The sequence below is a fragment of the Schistocerca gregaria genome, chromosome 1 (genome assembly GCF_023897955.1).
Source record: "Schistocerca gregaria isolate iqSchGreg1 chromosome 1, iqSchGreg1.2, whole genome shotgun sequence".
Taxonomy (NCBI): Eukaryota; Metazoa; Arthropoda; class Insecta; order Orthoptera; family Acrididae; genus Schistocerca; species Schistocerca gregaria.
The window spans coordinates 1096191979-1096214481 of record NC_064920.1 but is presented as its reverse complement, the minus strand read 5'-3'; the positions used below and the strand labels follow the sequence as shown (position 1 = coordinate 1096214481).

At 44.1% G+C, this 22503-nt stretch overlaps 1 protein-coding gene across 2 annotated transcripts in view; it reads left to right on the top strand.

Annotated features, from left to right (window-relative positions):
• LOC126282200 (tubby-related protein 4) overlaps positions 1-22503 on the top strand; it is a 1357172-nt gene that overhangs the window by 1206085 nt on the left and 128584 nt on the right. The window contains exon 3 of one of the 2 annotated variants that reach the window (XM_049981737.1): positions 12365-12547. In XM_049981737.1, coding sequence (XP_049837694.1) covers positions 12365-12547 — 183 coding nt within the window. Of the gene's footprint in view, positions 1-12364; positions 12548-22503 lie in introns of those variants that run through there. The other variant, XM_049981746.1, reaches the window with a different exon arrangement.

Sequence of the window (22503 nt, the reverse complement as noted above, 5' to 3'; positions counted from 1 at the left end):
ATTAATTTAACTCTTTCGGAGCCCACAACGTGTTCACTCGCTTGTGTTGCTCACTTACCTCAGATCCAGATCGAACTCTACCGACAAAGCTCGGCGGTTTGTTAGTGTTCTTTGTAGACTGTTTTGATGTTGGAGATTCTAGGTCTTCGTACAGAGTAATCAGAGTAATTCATCCTTTCATTAGTTTAATATTTATTTATTTAACGTAAGTCACACACGACATTACAAGATTTTTTTTTAAAAATAGGTAGAGTACAAGTTTTATGTTTTGTCTTAAGTCTTTCAGTGTGCTGTCAAATTCTTCCTGTAGTATCACATCTCCCTCCTCATCTTCATCTGCTCTCTCTTCCCCTTCTACACTGGAGAGCCACAGAAACTGGTACACCTGCTTAATACCGTGTAGGGCCATCGTGAGCACGCATAAGTGCCGCAACACAACTTGGCAGGGACTCGACTAAGTCTGAAATAGTGCTTGAGGGAACTGCCACTATGAATTCTATAGGACTGTTCATAAATCCGTAAGAGTACCGCAGGGTGGAGGTCTCCTCTGAACTGCACGCTGCGAGGCATCCCAGAAATGCTCAATAATGTTAATGTCTGGGGAGTTTGCTGGCCAGCGGAAGTGTTTAAACTCAGAAGAGTGTTCCTGGAGCCACTCTACAACAATTCTGGATGTGTGGGGTGTCGCATTGTCCTGCTGGAATTGTCCAAGTCTGGCGAAATGCACAATGGACATGGATGGATTCCGGTGATCAGACAGGATGCTTACGTACGTGTCACCTGTCAGAGTCGTATCTAGACGTATCAGGGGTCCCATATCACTCCAAGTGCACCCAACCCACACTATTACAGAGCGTCCACCATCCCGTACAGTCCCCTGTTGTCATGCAGGGCCCATGAAGTTGTCCGCATACCTGTACATGTCCATCCGCTCGATACAATTCAAAGCGAGACTCGTCCGACCAGGCAACATGATTCCAGTCACTCACAGTCCATTGTCGGTACTGGCGGGCCCAGGCGAGGCGTAAAGCTTTGTGTCGTGCAGTCATCAAGGGTACACGAGTGGGCCTTCGGCTCCAAAACCCCATATCGATGATGTTTCATTGAATGGTTGCATGCTGACAGTTGTTGATGGTTCAGCATTGAAATCTGCAGCAAATTGCGGAAGGGTTGCACTCTTGTCACGTTGAAAGATTCTCTTCAATCGTCGTTGGTCCCGTTCTTGCAGGGTCTTTTCCCGGCCGCAGAAATGTCGGAAATTTGATGTTTTACCGGATTCCTGATACTCACGGTGCACTCTTGAAATGGTCGTACGGGAAAGTCCCCATTTCATCGCTACCTCGGAGATGCTGTGTCCCATCGCTCGTGCGCCGACTACAACACCACGTTCAGACTCACTTAAATCTTGATAACCTGTCATTGTAGCAGCAGTAACCGATCTAACTACTGCACCAGACACTTGCCTTATATAGGCAGTGCCGACCGGAGTGCCGTATTCTGCCTGTTGACATATCTCTGTATTTGAATACGCATGCTTATGCCAGTTTCCTTGGCGATTCAGTGTATATTCTAACTTAAATCTTTTAGTGTGCTGTCAAATTCTTCCTCTAGCATCACATATCCCTCCTCATCTTTATTCGCTCTCTCTTCCGGTTCTATAATACTGCTGCCCAGCTGAATAAACTTATTGTACATGTTTCAATATTTTAAAAGCTCCACCAGACGAGCCGGAACAGAGAAGGTTTAGCTCTGGGCCGATTTGCCAATTGGAAAGTCAACGCGGCATACCACCAACGTAACAGACATCAGACCAAGAGGCGAGCATTGCCGCACCGCTTCAGAGCGAGGCAGACAGAAACACAAACATTGCAGTGCTACACCAGTAGGTACTTTGAGATAACACTACGTAAAATTTCGACACACAAGTGGCACTGCAAAATCGAACATCGGCTGAAAGAACCGAGCTCGTCGACCTAGAATAATTATTTAATCACCACAGCAAGGGAAAGAGCACTCCTACGCCCAGAGCCACCACGTCTCAGACATGGGCTTGCCCCTTTAAATTAAGACACATTCGAAGCTCAAAGACACATTCAGTTGTGCTGTCATTGTTCCCTTGTCACTAGACCCAAGAGAATGACAGTACAGTGAGTTTCAGTGAAACAAGGTGTAGCTGATCGATGTTACCTGCTTGCTGACTTCGACACAGAGATGCAGCCAACCTGATGCATACTGCAGCTATGGTCCTTTCCATCAAGGAATACAACCATAACACTGTATTATACATGCATCCACTACACTTACATCCTTCTCACTTTAATCCAATATTTTCATGAGGTGGTCATATTAATGGTTCCATTTACAATGTTAGTGCTAGAGGGTAGCCAAATGCTCTGCATATCGCCACCCCTCCTCCCCTTCTGTCACTCCATTTCCCTCCCCACTCTCCCTCCTGCCCCTCCTTCCTGCCACCCGGACCCTCTCCCTGCACTGCCTCCTTTCCCCCACACCTTCTTTTACACCCACCCCTCTCCCTGCTCCTCCCATCCCCTTTCGCCCTCTTCCCCCCTTTGTCCCCTGCCTGTCTCTTTTCCCATCTCCTTCTCCCCACCCCTCCTGCGCCCTCTCCCCTTCTCCCTCCTATCTCCCTCTCCCTGCCCCTCCCACCCGCTCCTACCTTCCCCTCCACCTCCTTCTCCTCTTCGCCTTCCTCATCCATTCCTCCATCGCCTCCCACCCCTCCCATCTCCATAAATCCCTGCCCCCTCCCCAGGAAGGAATTTGTGTACTCCTACTGTCTGTATCTAAAGTTATCCCGTATGGAAGTGCGAGAACGTTTCCTAAAAGTTTACGAATTGTGTTACTTAGAAGGGACATGGGTGACAGTCTAATATTCACCTAGTCGCATGTGGCAAACTGCTGAAACCTGCATCCAGGCTGGTGGAGCAACGTGCCTCGTCGTTAATGTTCTAGTCGGATATGATCCAGAGACAGCATGCTTCTGGAGTTCCAAAAGAGGCATGATAACCTATGCAGCTGCTCTGACAGTTCCATTTATACCCTAATCTATACTCCATAGATACGCATATGTAATAACTCGCATAGATCGCCAATGGAATTGTCCACTACAGGCAGAGCACAAACACCCTTTCTGACAGGTGACTGAACCCACATAGTGGTTGTTATTAATTTAACTCTTTCGAAGTTCACAACATATTAACTCGCTTGTGTTACTCACTTACCTTAGACCCAGGTACTGAGAGAGAGAATACTCTGTCGACAAAACTCATTCATTAGAACTCTTTACTGAATGTTTTGATCTCAGAGACTATACATCTCCAATGGCTCGTTACAGAGTCATGTGACTAACTCATTCTTTCATTACTTCGGTAAGGCACTCGTGATATTCCGAGATATTTGAAAAATCACATAAAATATAATTTTGTATGATCATATTAGTTGCAATGATCCACTAAGGCACAAATGTGTTGGAAGAAAGAACTCCATAGGATAACCAGGGTTTGCTCCCTCTCAGTTCACATTTCTTGATTAAGGTGATGGATGGATTGGCTTGGAGCACCACAGCCACAGTTTGTAGTTGGACGTTTTCTCCACTTGGATAGGCTTTCTGCACAAATAACTTGTCCCATGCAGATTCTGTTTAAGTTTTTCCATATATGGTGATGAGTTACAAAATCACTGGTAACTTCTGATGGATTTGTTAAGTCACCTTGGTATCATAGGTTGGTTTCATTCCATAGTATGAACCATTTGGCAACAAGGTGTTGACAAGACGCCAGTGTGGATTTTGGCTTAGTAGCCAATTTCTTGCCAGCTGGAGTATGTCCGAGTATGTCCTGGAGGATTGTTCATGATTTTCTTGTATTCGTTAGATTGCAAGGGAGTCTAGCCGAGTGTGGGCAGCCATATATTAGTAGACTGGAAGCACCCAGTTACCATCCTCATTGTAGTATTTCGGAATGACGACTGATCAACCAGACCAGTACGCAGTATTCGGTTACAGAGTGCACTAAGTTCACTGATGAAATTCTTAAAGCTTTTGGTAAAGTTCCCTATGTAGCTGTCACGTATCTTCCTCTTGCAGGTGGTACGGTTGAAAGATAAGATTCTGTATAAGGCCACACCTAGATATCTGGGATGCTTTTGGTGTCTGAGCACCGTGTTGTCAAAAGAGATACTCAGTTGACGATTAACGTCTCTTTTTGTAGGTGAAAGCAACTAGCTTCGGACTCGTTAAGGTTAAAGTTGTGTGACAGGTATCATCCTAACACGGACAATTTTATCATTAAGGATAGAAAGTTGTGAGAAAGTCAGACATTCAAGTCACTAGTAGCTGGCCAATGTTCTCGACCACAATAGAAGTGGAGGAAGTGGTGACGTGGCACATCGGAGAATAGTCAATAACGCCCTTTCAATTTGGCCGTGAAATGCATACTAGAAGACTGTAGAGTGCAGAATACTAGCGAAACGGTAGTTAAATACATACCACCAACAACGTATACAAAGACTGGGACACATAGTTTTAAACTCAAAGTTCAATAAAGCCATCGATACGTGGTCCTCAGGTTCAACATATGCCATGGACACTTCTTATTGATACCAGATGTAGAAGTATGAAACCGGAATTTGGTTGCAATAAAAACACGTCCGTTGTTTGAAACTGATAAGCAACATTTTATTCAAAAAAATCTCCATTGCTATTTATACATTTCTCCCGCCTCTCCGGCAGGCTATGAATGCAACGCCAAAAAAACAGTCCTTCCTTTGAAGCGAACCAGTCAGCGATCCATTTTCGTACATTTTCATTCGAGTTGCGTTGTTCAGCGAGAGCGTGTCCCAGTGATGCAAACAGATGATGATCAGACGAAGCCAAGTCTGGACAATAAGCCGCATACCCTAGTATTTCCCAACTGAACGCCTCGATCGTTTCCCTGTTCCGTTTTGCTGTGTGTGATGGGGCGTTATTGTGGTACAAAATAACATTATGTTGCCTTTTTCCATATTCCGGTCGTTTTTCATGTAACGCTGGATTTAAACTGATCAGTGTTAACGGTTTCGCCAGGTTTTAGCAGCTCATAATACATGACACCCTTCTGATCCCACCAAACACAGAGCATTGACTTCTTTCCAAAGCGATATGGTCTTTCAGTGGATATCGATGGCTTGCCTGGATTCGTCCATGATTTACGACGCTCAGGATTCTAAAAATATATCCATTTTTCATCACCTTTCACTATTCGACGGATAAACGACTTTCTTTTGTATCTGGGGAGCAGAATTTCACAAGTGGTCTTTCGATTTGCTTGCTGTCTTTCATTCAGTTTATGCTGAACACATTTTCCCTCTTTATGCACCTTTCCCGTAGCTTTCAGCCGAAGAGAAACGGCTTTCTGTGTCACATTCAATTTTTCCGCTAGTTCCTATTGAGTTTGAGTGTCATCTTCATCCAACAGGGCCTGCAATTCGTTGTCTTCGAACTTTTTCAGTGGTTTCCCGCGCTCGTTGTTTCTCACTCCAAAATCGACATTTCTGAATTTTTCGAACCACTCGAAACACTGTGTTTTCCCAAGAGCATGTTCGTCGAAAGCTTCACCAAACATTCGATGCGATTCTGCAGGAGTTTCTTCCAATGATAACAGAAAACTAATGATGTCCGCAAATCGTAGTTTGTAGGCACAAAACTCGACATGTTTACGCGGTTTGAAACACATACCGATGTATGGAAATTGGGTCACTGTGTGTTGACATTCGTCGTCAGCCCTTACAGGAAGCAGAAGGCGCTGCAGACACTGACGTCTAGCACCGTCTATAGAGAAATCACGGTTTCATACTTCTACACCTGGTAAAAGGTGTAAGTTGCCTATGTCAATAAAAAATTAAATACTCATTACTGATTCTTAGTTTCTTATCTTAAAGTATTTAGTTTACGATCCTCTGTTATCTGCATATTGTTGACCTTTAAAGTTTGGGGCCTCTTGTATACACCAGTGCACCAGGTCAAATTTTATCTCTGCATACGCGTTATACGAAACTGGTGTAAGTATACTTTTAGATTCCGCCAGAAAACGTTTTCTTAGTGCCTTTCGAGTTGGTGGTCACAGATTATTACTCGTTCTCTACACGTCTCTATCACTTTTGGTCTTTCACATTACTGTAACGATTCAATTCGCCTTTCTTTGTATATGTTCGATCTCTTGTGTTAATTCGACAAAATACGCCATACAAATGTAAACACTCTATTTCGTAGACAAACTTTTGATTCCGAGCGTCCTACCAATGAATATGAGCCTAAACAACTACTTCTATTTCTTCATATGACTTCGTAGTCTCGCGCCACAAGGTTACATAAGTCTGTGGCATCACATAAGAATAGTAAATTTCAGCGAATGTAATTAAACTTTGTACTTTCGACATAGCTCTTCCACATTCGAGGAATAATTTATACCAGATATATGCAAAAAGAAACATTTTCCGAAATTCCAGATTCATCAAGTGTACAGAGTATCGCTAAGGAGACAAGACACGAAATAAATCCTGAGGAGATACGGCATAAATACGAATATTTCTGTGATGGACGGCCACAGAGTGCAACAAATGTACTGCGTTGTCAGTTTATTTCTCTCCCCTGTTTCATACTAATTTATTGAGGATTTAATGTGTAGTCCGTATTTTATGAAATAAATCCGATCAGCTCATGCGTCACGTATAAGCCGGCCAAGTTGTATCACACCCTATCACACAAGATCATACAGCAGCTACCCCATACAATATAAAATCTGGTCGAAAATTGATATTGTGTTAAAAAGAGAGCCTCGCCTACTGCCATTTCTGTTGTATACTTTCATCCTGTCTACACCAATGTACTATCAAAATTTGTTTTTTCATTTGTCTGATGCACATTTGTCCGTTGGGCCCGAATTATTCTGTCCGGCACGAAATATTTTTCGAGACGTGAGCGTTTAATTAACAATTTATAAATTATTTTTACGGTTTGGTGACGTCATGTCTGAACACAAATACCACATTTTCAATATACGCTCTAAGACAAGAAAAGACGCACCTCGAAGCAGTTGTTGTTGTTGTTGTTGTCTTCAGTCCAGAGACTGGTTTCATGCAGCTCTCCATGCTACTCTATCCTGTGCAAGCTTCTTCATCTCCCAGTACCTACTGCAGCCTACATCCTTCTGAATCTGCTTAGTATATTCATCTCTTGGTCTCCCTCTACGATTTTTACCCTCCACGCTGCCCTCCAATGCTAAATTTGTGATCCCTTGATGCCTCAGAACATGACCTACCAACCAGTCCCTTCTTCTTGTCAAGTCGTGCCACAAACTCATCTTCTCCCCAGTTCTATTAAATACCTCCTCATTAGTTATGTGATCTGCCCATCTAATCTCCAGCATTCTTCTGTAGCGCCACATTTCGAAACCTTCTATTCTCTTCTTGTCCAAACTATTTATCGTCCATGTTTCACTTCCATACATGCCTACGCTCCATACAAATACTTTCAGAAACGACTTCCTGACACTTAAATCTATACTCGATGTTAACAAATTTCTCTTCTTCAGAAACGCTTTCCTTGCCATTGCCAGTTTACATTTTATATCCTCTCTGCTTAGACCATCATCAGTTATTTTGCTCCCCAAATAGCAAAACTCCTTTACTACTTTAAGTGTCTCATTTCCTAACCTAATTCCCTCAGCATCACCCGACTGAATTCGTCTACATTCCATTATCCTCGTTTTGCTTTTGTTGATGTTCATCTTACACTTCTGGCCATTAAAATTGTTACACCAAGAAGAAATTCAGATGATAAACGGATATACATTGGACAAATATATTATACTAGAACTGACATGTGATTACATTTTCACGCAATTTGGGTGCATAGATCCTGAGAAATCAGTACCCAGAACAACCGCCTCTAGCCGTGATAACGACCTTGATGCGCCTGGGCATTGAGTCAAACAGAGCTTGGATGGCGTGTACAGGTACAGCTGCCCGTGCAGCTTCAACACGATACCACAGTTTATCAAGAGTAGTGACTGGCGTATTGTGACGAGCCAGTTGCTCGGCCACCATTGGCCAGACGCTTTCAATTGGTGAGAGATCTGGAGAGTGCTGGCCAGGGCAGCAGTCGAACATTTTCTGTATCCAGAAAGGCCAGTACAGGACCTGCAACATGCGGTCGTGCATCATCCTGCTGAAATGTAGGGTTTCGCAGGGATCGAATTAAGGGTAGAGCCACGGGTCGTAACACATCTGAAATGTAAAGCCCACTGTTCAAAGTGCCGTCAATGCGAACAAGAGGTGACCGAGACGTGTAACCAATGGCACCCCATACCATCAATCCTGGTGATACACCAGTATGGCGATGACGAACACTCGCTTACAATGTGCGACTATCATGATGCTGTAAACAGAACCTGGATTCATCCGAAAAAACGACGTTTTGCCATTCGTGTACCCAGGTTCGTCGTTGAGTACACCATCACAGGCGCTCCTTTCTGTGATTCAGCGTCAAGGGTAACCGCAGCCATGGTCTCCGAGCTGATAGTCCATGCTGCTGCAAACGTCGTCGAACTGCTCGTGCAGATGGTGGTTGTTGTCTTACAACCGTCCTCATCTGTTGACTCAGGGATCGAGACGTGGCTGCACGAGCCGTTACAGCCATGCGGATAAGATGCCTGTCATATCGACTGCTAGTGATACGAGACCGTTGGGATCCAGCATGGCGTTCCGTATTACCCTCCTGAACCCACCGATTCCATATTCTGCTAACAGTCATTGGATCTCGACCAACGCTAGCAGAAATGTCGCAATACGATAAACCGCAACCGCTATAAGCTACAATCCGACATTTATCAAAGTCGGAAACGTGATGGTACGCATTTCTCCTCCTCACACGAGGCATCACAAACAATGTTTCACCAGGCAACGCCGGTCAACTGCTGTTAGTGTATGAGAAATCGGTTGGAAACTTTCCTCGTGTCAGCACGTTGTAGGTGTCGCCACCGGCGCCAACCTTGTGTGAATGCTCTGAAAAGCTAATGATTTGCATATCACATCATCTTCTTCCTATCGGTTATATTTCGCGTCTGTAGCACGTCATCTTTGTGGTGTAGCAATTTTAATGGCTAGTAGTGTATATCCTCCTTTCAAGACACTGTTCATTCCGTTCAACTGCTCTTCCAAGTCCTTTGCTGTCTCTGCCAGAATTACAGTGTCATCGGCGAACTTTAAAGTTTTTATTTCTTCTCCATGGATTTTAATACCTACTCAGAATTTTCCCTTTGATTCCTTCACTGCTTGCTCAGTACACAGATTGAATAAAATCGGAGAGAGGTTACAACCCTGTCTTACTCCCTTCCCAACCACTGCTTCCCTTTCATGTCCCTCGACTCTTATAACGGTATTTGGTCAAAAATTGGTATTCAGACACGTATCCACGGACATTGCCGAATTGTAAACCTTTTTGCGGCCGTTGGATGGATGGATGTGTGTCGCTGGAGCGGAGTTTCACCGCGCAGGAGACAAGAACAGTAATCAGGCGACATTTCGATACGTCTATATATAATCTTTGAAAATTTCGTCCCATTGTACTCAGTGGGACAGTGACTACGCATCGCAAACAGACGGGGAAAAATAAATGCACATATTGGCATTTGAGATAGGACGTCGCGTAGTTGGGCTCAAAGAAATCGGTCGTGGTGATCGGCGAATCGCCTAACGTTAGAACACGATCGATGACTATTCAACAATGTTCGCGGGAATGGGTGAGCCATGGCCGAACCCAGCGTCAAGAAAGAAGTGGTCGATCTAGAGAGACGACAGTAAGTAAGGACTGAAGAATCGTCAGCGAGGCACTCAGAGCCCCGGATTCATCATTATCATCGACGCGACGCGCCGCTGATACTTCACTGGCCACAAGGATCATTAACAGGCGGCTCACAGAAATGGGGCTGAGCTCACTGCGCCCCAAGCGCCAACTACCATTGACTTCCGTACACCAACAAACCAGTTTGCAGCGATGTCGGGGCTCTCATTGACCGGGATAAAACTGCCTTCATTAATGAGTCTCGCTTCCAAATTGCTTGGAGACGCTCCCGACAGCTGAGGGATACCAACCTGAATCCAATAAAAGAATACCAATCGCCGTTATTTAGGTTTTATTTTTAGGCTACCAGTTCCGACGATACATTACGTCATCTTCAGGCCTTTGCAGTGAAGGTTATAACACAGCAACAAGTACATATCAAAATTAAAATAGCCGGCCTGTGTAGCCGTGCGGTTCTAGGCGCTTCAGTCTGGAACTGCTTGACCGCTACGATCGCAGGTTCGAATCCTGCGTCGGGCATGGATGTGTGTGATGTCCTTAGGTTAGTTAGGTTTAAGTAGTTCTAAGTTCTAGGGGACTAATGACCTCAGAAGTTGAGTCCCATAGTGCTCAGAGCCATTCGAACCATTTTTTGAAAATTAAAATACAGAGCTTATTGTCTAAAAGATGCAAGTGTTGCATATTAATTTACGTAATTAAAATATGTATAGTGAAGGTTTTAAGAGAACAATATTCCATAGATACTCCCCGGAAGTATTATGTTAGTAATTTTCTGCCCAAGTAACTGATGTGGGTTCCATCTTCCAAATAGTGTTCATATAAATAGGAACATAAAAACCTTGTATTATTGTTGAAGAAGGTGTGCTTTTTGAAAAGCTAACCTGCGTAACATACATTTTTCGATTGTGGTATCCATGGTCTTATCACATTGGTGGACATATATTTACCTTTTCTTTTTTCTTTTCGTATTTTTATATTTATTTTTATTTTCTACTCCTTACAGTCATCATCCTAGAGTGTTCTTTTGGTTCCTCCTTGTTGAATATTGTTTAATAACCATTGAGTACAGCTATGGTGTTTCCATAGGTGTGATGCCTTTAAAGGTATCGTTCCTTTATGTACCGTATATCTACTATAAATAGCACCATTGCTTGTCGTATACGCCTTTGCTTTACCTGATATATGTATGATCCTGTTACCTATTTTACATATGTCTAGTCGGTCACTTTACCCGTCTTTTACTTTCTGACAAAACCAGTAGTCTGACACGTATAACCATACATTTTTTCAGACAACGGACATACTGGACTGATGGCTGCATTACTGTGACACTTCTGTTTTATAAACACTTCCATTAGGTTACTGAGAATCGCGCAATATACATGGATAACTAATTAATTTCTGATAGTACATATTACGTTGTATCATGTAGATTTTAATTAAGTCTAAGTTCTCTTAATTGTGTAAATTAATATGTAACACTTGCATCTTTTAGACAATTCGCTCTGTATTTTAATATGTACTTATTGCACTGTTATAACCTTCACTGTATGTGTTTTAATTACGTAAATTAATATGCAACACTTGCATCTTTTAAACAATACGCTCTGTATTTTAATTGTAGTATGTACTTATTGCTGTGTTACAACCTTCACTGTATAGACCTAAAGATGACGTAATGTACCGTCGAAACTGGTAGCTTAAAAATAAAAACAAAATAACGGCGATTGGTATTGTTTTATTGGATGTTGACCAGCCGTAGTCCCATGCCCCAGACAGAAGGTGGAGTTACATTCACCAATCTGAATGTCGCCCGCCATACGACCCGACAACCAGGAGTGGTTGTCTGGGGTGCCATTTGTTTTCATATCATGACCCCTTTGGTTGTCATCCGCTGCGCCCTTACAGCACAGCGGTACGTCGACGACATTCTACGCCCTGTTTGGTTGCTCTTCGTGGCAAGCTTGGGTTTAAATTTCGGTCAAGTAGTGTCCGCTCGCACACGGTCACAGTTTCTACTGCATATCTACCTTGGTCGGCAAGGTCGCCGTATCTCTCCCCAGCTGAGAACGTTTGGAGCATTATTGGCAGGAACCTCCAACCAGATCGGGATTTTGACGATTGAACGCATCAACTGGACAGAATTTGGCACTATTCCCCTCAGGAGAACATCCAACAACTCTGTCAATGAATACCGGGCCGAATATCTGCCTGCATAAGGGTCGCAGGTGCACAAACGCATTACTGACTTCCTAATTTGTGAAGTTCTTTCTCTTGACTGAAATTGTAATAGTTTCGTTTGTCTGTACATGTAAATCACATTTACCGATTCTCATCAGAGTCTGAAAATTTCTTTTTCGTGCGTCTTTGCTTTCTTTGAGTGCACAATAAAAATGTTGATGTAATTCTGAAAATTCCTTTGTCGTGCGTCTTTGCATTCTCTGAGTGTACAATAAAAGTGTTGATGTAATTCTTTTTGTAATACGGAATCTATTTGTTTCGCAGGTTATCCTGGTCAAGTGGAATGAACCGTATCAGAAGCTTGCATCATGTGACAGCTCAGGGATTATTTTTGTATGGATCAAGTACGAAGGCAGGTGGAGCATCGAACTTATCAATGACCGCAACACGCCTGTCACCCACTTTTCTTGGTCGCATGATGGACGAATGGCACTTATTTGTTACCAGGTAAGTTCTGAACGCTTCTCAGAAACAATTTCATATCATCATCACCACCATTCATGCATTCATTCATCATCATCATCATCATCATCATCATCATCTGATCTGCGTCAAGTACAAGCATGGTAAGTCACCACCTGTCTCTGTGTTTTGCTTTGCTCTGGATTTGCACGTAGTTACCACTTTCCTCCACGGCAGGGCTCGTTAGTTGATATTTTCTTTTTTCGCGCCTATTTGTCGCTTCAGTTCCTAGCTGGAGTAAGTGCTGCCTTCTGAAGATGTGGCCCAGCCAATTTTCCTTCCTTTTCCTCGTGTTGTTGTAACATGACACTAGCCTCCCTGATTCGACGAACCTGTAATTTTGCGGCCTCCCTTTGGACATAAATTGGGCTATCCCACCTCTGATCCCAGTTTACAAAAGTAGGAGCGGTAGCTACTTAGGATTGACAAAGACATGGGTGTCTTCATGGGAGACAGATAAGCGAGTTACGTAAACTGAACTTTGGTAAATACTGTCACTTCAGTATACGTCGCCAGACGGTGAAGCTGCCTGCCACTCTAGGTGGTCATAGGGGGTCGAGAAATAGGAAGAAGTATGTTTTGGGAACAATGCTGCTGATCCCGAACTTTGTTAAAACTCCGTGAGCAAGGCTGCTGTTCTCAACCTTCATAGCTAATCATTGGAATCGTCCAAGTAAAACGTCAGAACCCAGACGATAGACATCATTTGTCCCAACTTGCGCCACAATGTGTAGTTGGTTCCACCCTGTTTCATCAGTGGCTGCCGGAATACCCTCTTCAAGACGCTGAATGAGGCCTCCAGATACGCACATCGCCTGCACATGGTGTTCTTTCCCATCTGTTGCTGCCATTTCCATAATGGGTGCCACTATTCACTGTCATTTGAACTGCCAGCAACAGACCCATTCGCGTTCACCTTCTCTTGACGCAAGATGCTGTAGATATCCCAACAGATGAAGCGAGTCTCACTGGCTCGGTTTCGGTTTCAGTGGACGACAGCCCCTCATACGTTTAACTTAGACAAATGGATGTAACAACCTAGTCCCTGTCTCCCCTGTACAGGACATCTTGATCTATTACTGATACGCTACTCGTAGTCAAAGGCACGAGCAGTGACAGACCCTGTATTTGCTGCAGAGTAGACGGTACCCGTAGGAAGACAGTACTTGAAGTTATCATGACCCTTGGTATCTGTTCCAACACAACCATTTGTAGCAGCTTCCAATTTCATGACAGTAGTCAGGGCGATTTCCAGCTGCTTACGAACAGCAGCTGCATGGTGTCGCAGTAACTCTTTTCTAAAACTTATTTTAAAACGTGTGTCCACAAGAATCCTCATCCATTTCTGATTGTCACAACCAAACACCTTCGGAAAGTCACAGCAGATAAGCTCCCAACAGAAAATGTTATTCACCCCTTCTCTTTGGAGCTCTGTAGGTAGTGAATAACTAGTACGAGGAGGTCATGTAACCCACCAAGACATGGAAGTTCAGTGGCGTGCATGTGCCTGTCATTTCTGTGGAACCAGCGCAGTAAGATGGTTCGATGTGGATGTGTGATGGAATGGCAGAAAGAGTTTGGGTGGTGTAGTCCGTAGGTCACAGTGCCACACCAAAGTTGGCAACATACATCGATACCACGGACATTGTCGAAGTCTCACTGCAATGCACAACGACATACGGTAGGCTCTCAAGAAGACCACACCTCCCTGTCACTAGGGCACTGCCCTCACACTGACGTCAAGATAGTGTTCAACTTGCAAGAGCTGAGCCCAGTTCGTGACCTCAACTACAACAGTCCGCATCAAAGTAGGACCAACGAGTTGTCTACATTTATGATCAACTTGTACTTAAAAAAATGTTGTACAGTGTACCTCAAGAGAATAGTTTGTTAATTAGTGCATCAGGTGATGGTCCAATAGTCAATGACAGTTGTAAATTGTCAAGCAATCCTGTGACACAGAACTGTGTCAAAGTTAAGAAAATCTCTTATTCAATTATGTAATAAAGTGAACTAACATTTCATGTATTCAAGTTCGATGAGCCTTCTCTCAGAGCAATCAAAGAACAAACTGGTGTAGTTGGAGGGAAGACTTTTGCCTAGTCACAACAGTTTGCCCATTACCATACCGTCAATGGAAATACCGAGTTTGTTGATGTATCGTTGCGGATTGTACAACACCTCTACAATGAATGGTGTACCACTTACAGCTGTGTAACATGGCATAAGGACAACAGTTATAAAAAGATCCTAACTGATTGAAACTGGAGACAATTATTATTTATAATTTTATACAGTTCATAGCAATATTTATACGATGAGGTACAAACGGAATATGCAAGAGCTACTGGTCTCAGTTGACCTTACAGAGTGATGTCAAGGGAGTCTAACCACACCAATGTTATTGGAGAAGCATTGATGATATCTATCCAGTCTCCACTGAAACATCTCTTGGGACATTCCTCTACAATGTGGCCAATGGTCTGCTCTGATGATTCACAGTCACACAGTGGGGTGCCCGAGAGCCCCGTTTTGTACTTGAGGGAATTCATTCTTCTGCATCCACATCGGATTCTTCTAGACATTTGGGGTCTTTGGGGCCATGAAGACGAATTCTGGTGTTGTTTCTCGGTGCCTCCTTCTGGATCAGAGACAAGAGTCACGTCTTGCCAATAACAATGGGCTTCAAACCTGACAGGAACTGTTGTCTATGAAGGCAGATCCATCTCAACCAGTTTCTGAGCGATTTTTGCGAAAGGAGATGGACGCAGTGGACTTTTAGAGTTGAGTACATCACACAACAGCTTTTCTCGTAGGGGATGAACATTTTCATAGGGACGAACTACACAGAAACTGGGCATTAACTGCCTGAAAGCGATTAGTGTGGTCCGATGAATCACGAGTTTGTCCCTTTCCAAATTACACAAGGAGTCTAGTGCACCAGCTGCCCAACGAGGCGTTTAACCCACAGTTGGTAGATGATGTTGTTCGGGTCGTTACCTGATGTTTTGACAGTGCTGTTATTATCATGGGTTGGGTCCAGTCATTCAGGTTGCAGTGAACTGAGATGAATAAAGTTTTTTTCCGTTTTCAAGCCGTGTCAATAAGAAAAAAAAAAGAAATACTCGAGCTTTCGACGTCTATTTCCGGCATCGTCGTCAGGCGTAAAAACACTGACTGCTGGGGCTGGTACCATTCTCTGCTTGTACAGGCACGATTGCAGCCTGTGGCACCAATCAGAAAGCGACGAAACGACGCATGCGCGGAAGGCGAAATGGGCAGCTCTTAGCAGCTCCGGCCCGCCGCGGCGCCACGTTTGAAACTGCCGCTCCCGTCTCTCTACAAGCGTTAAGCATCCGCCGTTGCTTCCTTTTGATATTCAGTGCTCGCCACCACGCCGTACTAGGAGATTACCATTGGTCCCTCTTAAAACTTCTGTTGTTTATTCTAATCTCAGCTGCCTCCTTTGTAAAGGAATCCCAGTATGTTGATGCATAGCCAAGACTCTCTCGTCTTTTCAAACTATATTTTGCGTCTGTTTTTCAGGCGATGCTCAGCTATGACCCACTTATCAAACTCCCTTCATTTGGTATGTCGTTTGTGCTTGGCACAAGACTGCAGCTGTGCGAATAGTTTGACCTATAAATATGCAGCTGCGTGTATCTCGTATCTTGGGGGTGAGCCAGAATACTGGTTTCAGTCCATGTCTCTTCAGCAGACGTCCTAACCTGCTGCTCGTTGCCCCACAGTATGACAGAGAATCCGCTGGTTTGGCCTCTTCTTCCGATTCACAAGGCGTTCTTCTTCGGTAGCACCTGAAAGCATTTTTTATGTCTCCCTTGCCACAACCCTTCTCTGTAGACGTCTCTCAAATGCTGCAATTCAGACTGTACATGACCATCGTCAGAACTAACCTTTGCTCTGTGTACTAGCGTGGTCTGGGTGTCTTTCGTGTCTAGTGGGTGGTGAAAGCTATAAGCTTTCTAGTTTCGATGAGTGTGCATTGGCTTTCTGTACAACGAATGACCAAGCCGGTCTCCTGACTTCCAATAATCTAAAACATCCACGACGGTAGTTTGCAATCCTTCTCCGTCTCAAATTTACTATGGACACCGTTCATGTGATCGAAGAATTGCTTCAGTGCATTTTCACTGTGAGGCCATATCAGGAAGATGTCATTGACGTATATTAGGAAGCAAGACGGACGCAACGCCGCCGAGTTCAGAACCTGCTCGTCAAACTGCTCATGAAGATATTCGAAACTGCCAAAAACAGAGATGATCCCACAACTGTGCTATCCGTCATTTCATAATATTCGTTACGGTAGAAGTAGTACGTTTTTGTTACAACATGACGAAGCAACTTTATGATTCCAGATGGAAATGTTTGGCCAAAAGGTCCAGCGTGTATTATACTCGTACCTCTGTAAAAGGTGACACAAGGTCTAGACTAACCATTGCACCATTTCGGCATATTTTTATTTTCTTAGGTGTTTCAACTAATGTCTGTGAGTTAACAATATGCTGTTCACAATGTCCCAGTTTTTATGCTAATAACCCTGCCAGAAGTTTTCCAGTCTGTAGGTGGGCGAATTGATTGCATTAACAGTGGACCAAAGAGGGACACCTTCTTTATGTATCTCCGACAATCTATAAAGAAAGCGCTCGGAGGTCTGACAGCAGAAGGCATTAATTTTGTCTCCACTTCCTGTGGTTGACCAGAGTCTGTTAATAATAACCCTATCTTTTTGACTATGGCCTGTGTCGGATTGCCAATAAGCATCCGGTACGCATCATCTTCTAATAAATGTAGCACCTTCAGATATTAAATTTCGATGACTTAGCTTTCTCCAGTACACGGCTGGTGGTTAGTCTGGCATCCTCAGTTTCGCAGTGCGAATTCACAGTTGTATTTCACTAATAATATACCAAATTGGCAGACGTCACGGGACTAGAGAAAATTAAGGATTTTGTTCAGCGCTGCCTCAGATCCATCATCTGGTTCTTGGTTGGAGAGATTAAAACTGACTTATGGCCCTCGTTGTTGTGCACATCATTTCCCCAGTGAGTTAAGCGGTCAAATATCCTCGGTGAATAAGTGTTTCCCTTTCTACACTTTCATGCTGACTAAGCTGTGCACATTTCCATCTCACAGGATGACAAGAGCCACGTTTCTGGTGTGACCAACACTCAAGGAACCTATCACACCTTGACTGAACTCGTTAAGTCACCCGATCTCAGTCTAATGGATAATGTCTGGGACTCTGCAATTTGGTAACTACAAGAGACCCAGTCACCAATGAGTGTCTTCAGCTGGACGTGACATACCTGCAAACACTTTCGCACACTCTTCCTAGCAGAATTAACCCATTATGAGTGTTTCACGCGGTGTTTCAGAGTTTTGCAGTGAAGTCTACTTGATTCGGTTAATTTTTGTTCATTGTGCTTACCAACAGGCGATATTTTATCGCTGTAAAGATTTATTATGTCCCTAGTGCATGTAGAAGTAGGTGTCTGAATAAATCAGCTCTTTTGAAATCCAACATCTGAAAAATTGGGGAAAATGATGAAAGGTGGCCGGTAGTTACATTGATCAGCCAGAACTCTTGACCACCTACCTAGTAGCCGGTATGTCCACCTTTGGCATGGATAACAGTGGCGATGCGCCGTGACATGGAAAAAATGAGGCCTTGATAGATCGCTGGAGAGCGTTGGCACCCCATCGGCACGCACAAGTCACCAAATTCCCGTAAATTCAGCGGAGGAGGGCGGTGAGCTCTGACGCTACGTTCAGTCATATGCCAGATGTGTTCGACTGGACTCAGATCTGGCAAGTTGGAGGGCCAGTACATCAATTGGAACTCTCCACTGTGTTCCTCGAACCACTCCATTACACTCCTGGCATTATCTTGCTGAAACTGCTATCGGAAAACATGATCGTCATGAAGGGGTGTACGTGGTCTGCAACCAGTGTAGGATACTGCTTGACCGTCATGGTGCCTTGCACAAGCTACACTTGACCAAAGGCTGTCCATGTGAATGTTCCCCAGAGCACAATGGAGCCGCTGCCAGCTTGTCTGCGTCCCGCTGTACAGGTGTGAAGGAGCTGACACCATAATGGACGGCGGATTCGCCCTCTCCCGTCAGCATGATAAGAAGGTATCGGGATTCACCAGACTAGGCAACGTTCTGCCGCTGTACCAACGTTCAGTGGCGGTGGTCAAAGCCGGCCACTGTGGCCAAGCAGTTCTAGGCGCTTCAGTCTGGAACGCGCTGCTGCTGCTGCGGTCGCAGGTTGGAATCCTGCCTCGGGCATGGATGTGTGTGTGATGTCCTTAGGTTAGTTAGGTTTACGCAGTTCGAAGTCTAGGGGACCAAGACCTCAGATGTTAAGTCACATAGCGCTCAGAGCCATTTGAAACATTTGAACCGATGGCCAAGTGCCCATTTCAGTCGTAGCTGGCGACATCGTGGTGTTAATATTGACACATGAACGGGTCGTCGGCTGCGGAGGTCCATTGTTGGAATGTTCGGTGCACTGTGTGTTCACAAACACTTGTACTCTGCCCAGCATTGAAGTCTGATGACAGTCCCTCCACAGTTCACCTCCTGTCCTGTTTTACCAGTCTGCCCAGCCTGCGACGTCTGACATCTGTAACGAGGGATGGCCGCCCAACCCCACAACGTCTGGACGTTGTTTCGCCACATTTTGAAGACACTCACTCAACACTCCTTCTAACACACCACAAGCCGTGCAGTTTTCGAAATGCTCGTCCCAAGCCTTCAGGCCATCACAATCTGCTCTCGGACAGACTGAGATAGATCGCACACTTTCCCCATTCTAAACACGGAAAGCATGTTCACTAATACTACAGTCATCATGTGTGTGTCTGACTAGCAGTCATTTGTCGGCCAGGAGACGCTGCTATCACCTGAATTTGTTTTTATCGATAGTGGATCGGTGGACATAATGGTCTGGCTGATCAGTGCATTGAGATCTGTGAAGCCAACAATCTTATACAGTGGCCTAACAATAGCATATTATAATCTCTCTGGGAAAATACCTGAAATTTATTATGTGACTAGGAACTTTACATATTTGAGAGCCACAAATTTTAGTGTCTCATTGCAAATATTGTCAACACCATATCAACGACTACTTACAGTAGCAGTACTGGTAGTACTAGTTGTAGTAACAGTAATAGTAGAAAACTATGTATTTGTGTGTTTCTCAGCTTTAAATACTCGAAATCCGACAAAATGTTTCCATAAATATTTTGTCTTCTTTTTATTTACCGTATGGTATGTGATCTTCCTTTTCTGGAGAACAATGAAGAAAGAAAAACCAGCAGCTGATCAAGAAATGGGTTGTTAGCACGTACTGAAACTAATAATTTGAAATGTGAGTAGAAAAGTCCCACTAAACGGAGTCGCTGCAGGTATTTTTAAGCACTGTTTTTCAAAAAATATTCGTTACTAGCAAACTGAAATAATTTCACTTTATCAAAAATTCAGAATGCGCTCGCGGCAAAAGCTGATCAAAAAACCGCTCAAAGATATTAATGTGGATAGCGCAACATGTACATAGGAACAGAAATCAGATATAAATTGAATGCGAAAATTTTACTGTTTGCCGTTATACAGAAATACAGAAATTATTATTACGACTCTTCTGCTGGTTTTATTATAATTACCGTTACTATTATATGACACTTAAGTCTTATCCGAAATCTCTTACGAGACTGAAAAGTAGTGAAACGTCATAAGTTTCAGACATGGGACTCTTTACCACTCTTTAATTTTTAAAATACTTGATTTGTGATGACATGGAGACATTATATACGGCTCAAATTTCGGAATTTTTTCTTTGCATGTGGTCTTCTTAATTTTCTGGATGACAATAATCTGCTGCTCTGGTTGTTGTTCCTTAGATTAAAATATACTTGTATGTCTCATCGCTACACAATTTCACTATGAAGGTACTTTTAAGCATCTGAAACACATAATTGACGTAAAGTCGTGTTACATATATATAAGAATCACGTGTTGTTTAGTCACAGAATAAATATTAAAATTACATTAAAAACAAAAGAGAACTTACAAGGCGTAATCTGCAGAGAGGACGTATTTCAATTGCAGTTTCAACTTACATTGGTCAGACTTTCTTAAAATATATTGGGGTGCTGCAGTAAGTCGAATCGAAAAATTATTCATCATATAATAGCGGATAAGATACTTCACTACATTACTGGACTTTCCAATAAATGAAATCACAATGTGTAACTTATGTTTACTTTCTGACATAGATTTGAGTCACGTTAAGTTTTGTGGCCACTGCGCAAACATTCCAGTCGTTGACCTACGAAACAATAATGCAAATTCATTATTTATAATAAATAACGTCGTTATGTACCCTTGATGACTGCACGACACAAAGCTTTACGTCTCGCCTAGGCACATCAACACCAACATTGGACTGTTAATGACTGGAAACATGCTGCCCGGTCGTTTCAAATTGTATCGAGCGCAAAGACGTGTACCGGTATGGAGACAACCTTAGGAATCCATGGACCCTGCATGTCAGCAGCGGATTGTTCAAGATGATGAAGGCTCTGTTATAGTGTCTGGCATGCGTAGTTGGATTATATGGGACCCCTGATACATCTAGATACGACTCTGACAGTTTATACTTACGTGAGCATACAGTCTGATCAGCTGCATCCATTCGTTTCCATTGTGCGGACTTGGGCAATTCCAGCAGAAAATGCGACACCTCACACGCCCAGAATTGCTGCAGAGCGCCTCCAGGAACACTCTTATGAGTTAAAACACTTCTGTTAGCCACCAAACTCTCCAGACACGAACATTATTGAGCATATCTGGGATGCATTACAACCTGCTGTTCAGAAGAGATCTCCACCAGCTTGTATTCTTACGGATTTATGGACAGCCCCGCAGGATTCACGGTGTCAATTCCCACCAGCACTACTTCAGACATTAGTCGAGTCCATGCCACGACGTGTTGCGGCACTTCAGCGTTCTCGCCGAGGGCCCTACACGATATTAGGCAGGTGTACCAGTTTCCTTGGCTCTTTAGTGTATTATCAGTATAGAAGACAGAACTGAAGTACAATGTCCGTGAGTGCATGGCAACACAACTAAAGTACAAACAGCAAATGTCTGTCTGAGATGCTGCCAGAGATTCGAAGCCCACAAGTCGTAGGCGGCGGAGCATGAGGAGGCGAGGAAAATCGACAGTGCTTCCGGACCGTATGGTGTCGGCAGATATCGGTGTTGATGCCTCGGATAATGACTTGGGACGACGTTGAGGCGTGGCATGGCACCTAGGAGCGGCGGGTGGCGTCAGCAACAGGTGCGCACCGCGAGAGCGGTGACTCGGCACGGTGATCTGCTGGTGCGGCCTGCTTGAAGCCCTGGGACGTGTCTGGCCTCCTATGGGCGGAGCGCAGACCTACGTAGCCGCCAGCGGAAGGACACGTTGCGGTACCGCTTGAACACATCACAACCCGGTCGTAAGGTAGCGCCCGCCGATCGAAGCGCTGCTTGCTGCGGCCCACGCACCACACAGGGGCGAAGCTCGTGCCCCTGGACGCTGCGGCAGCTACTGGCGGCTCGGCTGTACACAGTGCCTTCTCTCGTCTGTTTACTAACAGCTAGGCACCGCACTTGGCCCGCCGAACACAGGCGGAAGTGTGGTGCTCCAACTGTGCAGGGGCAGCCTTGCATACACACCAGCAATGAACGGACATTCAGATAAAATGCACAAAAGGACCAATAATAATGAAATGGCACAATTTCAGAGATTTTACTGGTCTCATACAGATACGATTTTATGTACACTGGGTGGTCCATTGATAGTGACCGGGTCAAATATCTCACGAAATAAGCGTCAAACTAAAAAACTACAAAGAACGAAACTCG